Source organism: Lipotes vexillifer, unplaced genomic scaffold, assembly GCF_000442215.2.
Source record: "Lipotes vexillifer unplaced genomic scaffold, Lipotes_vexillifer_v1.1 scaffold457, whole genome shotgun sequence".
Classification (NCBI taxonomy): Eukaryota; Metazoa; Chordata; class Mammalia; order Artiodactyla; family Lipotidae; genus Lipotes; species Lipotes vexillifer.
Genome location: NW_006781006.1, coordinates 840,950 through 844,278, shown reverse-complemented (window position 1 = coordinate 844,278; position 3,329 = coordinate 840,950). Strand labels below are relative to the sequence as shown.

General features: G+C 41.4%; 1 protein-coding gene across 1 annotated transcript in view; it reads left to right on the top strand.

The window, feature by feature from the left end:
- Positions 1–765, top strand: part of LOC103081939 (heat shock cognate 71 kDa protein-like) — a 1,953-nt gene extending 1,188 nt beyond the window's left edge. Inside the window, 2 exon segments of the mRNA XM_082930994.1 lie at positions 1–198; positions 671–765. The exon segment at positions 1–198 is cut by the window's left edge and continues 10 nt beyond it. Coding sequence (XP_082787120.1) covers positions 1–198; positions 671–765 — 293 coding nt within the window.
- Positions 766–3,329: the final 2,564 nt, after the last annotated feature.

Genomic DNA, 3,329 nt, shown 5'->3' with positions numbered 1-3,329 from the left:
CTCCTCTTCCCCTTGGAATTGAAACTGCTGGTGGAGTCATGACTGTCCTCATCAAATGCAACACCACCATTCCCACCAAGCAGACGCAGACCATCACAACCTACTCAGACAACCAGCCCGGTGTACTCCTTCAGGTTTATGAAGGTGAGCATGTCATGACCAAAGATAACAACCTGCTTGGCGAGTTTGAACTCACAGGCTGGTGTTCCCCAGATTGAAGTCACTTTTGATATTGATGCCAATGTCATCCTCAATGTCTCTGCTGTGGATAAGGGCACAGGAAAAGAGAATAGGATTACCATCACTAACGACAAGGGCCGTTTGAGCGAAGAAGACATTGAACGTATGGTTCAGGAAGCAGGAAGCTGAAGATGAGAAGCAGCGGGATAAAGTGTCTTCCAAGAATTCTCTTGAATCCTATGCTTTCAGCATGAAAGCTACTGTTGTGGATGAGAAACTTCAAGGCAAGATTAATGATGAGGACAAACAGAAGATTCTTGATAAGTGTAATGAAATAATCAACTGAATAAGTGTAATGAAGTAATCAACTGACTTGATAAGAATCAGACTGCAGAGAAGGAAGAATTTGAACATCAGCAGAAGGAGCTGGAAAAAGTCTGCAACCCCATCATTACCAAGCTGTACCAGAGCTCAGGAGGCATGCCAGGAGGAATGCCGGGAGGAATGCCCGGGGGCTTCCCTGGTGGTGGAGCTCCACCGTCTGGTGGTGCCTCCTCTGGGCCCACCATTGAAGAGGTTGATTAAGCCAGCCTAGCATAGGTTTAACATTGTTCCACACAACATTAAAGGACCCAAATTTGTAGCAAATTCCATGGCAGTTTTAAAGTTGAGCTGCTGTAGTAAACTGGACATTCTTGATACTTGAACATGGAATGTGTGCACAGGGAAAGGAAATAACATTGCACTTTACAAGCACTGTATTGTAAATGGAAAATGCAATGTCTTAAATAAAACTGTATTTAAAATGGGCACCATAAAAAAAAGACTCACAAACTCAATGAAAGCTATTATATCCACAGTTGCATTTACTACAGGGAAAGAATACATTAAAATCAGCCAAAAGAAGAGCTGCATGTGGCAGAGTCTAGGAGAGTCCCAATTGTGACATTTCCATTGTCCTCAGGAGGTCCCAGTATTGCTGTGTGACAATACTCACTGAATGTTGCCACCCCTGGAATCTCAGCTGAACCTCTGTGTCCAGAACTGTATTGAGGCTTCATTACATAAGCATAGTTGATTGATTGATTGATTGATTGATTGCCCACATGGATAAAGTCAATCTCTAGGTCCACTGATATCATATCATCCAAAGTCCCCACCCTAAACCATGAGTTGATCTTTCTGGTGTGGCCAGCCCCTTCTCCAAGACTAGTTAAGTATGGCCAGGTGAAGGAGGAAGAAAGTAGGAGGAGGAAGAGGGATGGGATGGAAGGGGAGAGAAGAGGACAGGACAGGACAGGAAGCTTTCTTGTGAAAAGAAAAGGGATTCATTCCCCAAGCTCACGACCACCACTCAGTAGGCTTTTGTACGCTTCACAACCACCCCATGAGATGTTCAAGATTTTGTAGATGAGGAAAACTGAGACTCCAGGAGGCCAAGTAAATGGCCCTAGATCCCCCAAGATAGAAAGAAGACACACTGGGACTGGAAACCAGGTCTTCTGGCCATATGTTCCTGTTCTTTCCATACAATTCACAGTCTCTGTGTTCTGCACTTATGTCAGTATTTTTTTTTTATCTTTTTTTTAAGATCAAAGTATAGTTAATTTATAATGCTGCATTAGTTTCAGGTATACAGCAAAGACTGTTCAGTTATGCATGTATATACATACATATATATATATATATATATATATATATACATATATATATATATATATATATATATATATATATATATATATATATATATATATATATATATATTCTTTTTCAGATTCTTTCCATTACAGGTTATTACAAGATGTTGAATATAGTTCCCTGTGCTATACAGCAGGTTCTTGTTGTTTACCTATTTTATATATAGTAGTGTGTATATGTTAATCCCAAACTCCTAGTTTATCACCCCACCACCCCACCACACTATCCCCTTTGGTAACCATAAGTTTGTTTTCTCTGTTGGTGAGTCTGTTTCTGTTTTGTAAATAAGTTCATCTGTATCATTTTTTTATACACCACATATGTGATATCATATGATATTTGTCTTTCTCTGTCTGACTTACTTCACTCAATATGATAACCTCTAGGTCCAGTCCTTCACTTTACTCCAATTCTGCAAACTTAATACTTTTCCTTAAAGAGCTTAGAACAGTCTTTCTTAGCCTGTTAAGTTCTCATGAAGTTTTGGATTAATTAAAGAGATGCAGATTAGCAACTTTAGAATGTGGGAGCAATAATTTTGCGTCAAATTTTATTGTCAAAGGAGTATGCAATTTTTTGCTTTGTTCTGGAATTCTGTCATAATGAGGCAGTCATTTGTCTCTTAGACCTTCCCTTCTCAGCTCCCCACCACCCCACCCTATTGGTGAAATAGGCACCTGTGTCAAAGAGCTAATAAGGGGTATTCCTTACAGGTCTCATTGCAAGCAAAGGCTTAATGGGCTTGGACAGCATGGCAGGCTGGTAAGAGGCACGGTGAGCCAAGGGCAAGGGCATCGACCCCACTTTAGACTTTGCCCTGCATCCAGTTCCTAAGATTGTGCTTTCGGCCGTTGTGCCAATAAAAACTTAACAACTAGCAATGCTTTATCTAATTCCTATCAAATGTTATTAGAAAATATAATCAACAAAAAATAAAACTAACTGTATGTGGTAAAATTTGTTACACATGAAAAACTCAAAAATTAAAAATGGGAAACAGACTCGGTAGAAATAGTTTTATTAAAAAAAATCAACAGTATCAGTTGGAGACCTTCAAGATGGCGGAAGAGTAAGATGTGGAGATCACCTTCCCGCAAAAAATATATCAGAAATACATCTACATGTGGAACAACTCCTACAGAACACCTACTGAACGCTGGCAGAAGACCTCAGACCTCCCAAAAGGCAAGAAACCCCCCCACGTACCAGGGTAGGGAAAAGAAAAAACAGAGACAAAAGAATAGGGACGGGACCTGCATCTCTGGGAGGGAGCTGTGAAGGAGGAAAGGTTTCCACACACTAGGAAGCCCCTTCACTGGTGGAGATGGGGGGTGGGGGGTGGGAGCTTCGGAGCCACGGAAGAGAGCGCAGACAACAGGGGTGCGGAGGGCAAAGCGGAGAGATTCCCACACAGAGGATCGGTGCCGAACGGCACTCACCAGCCCGAG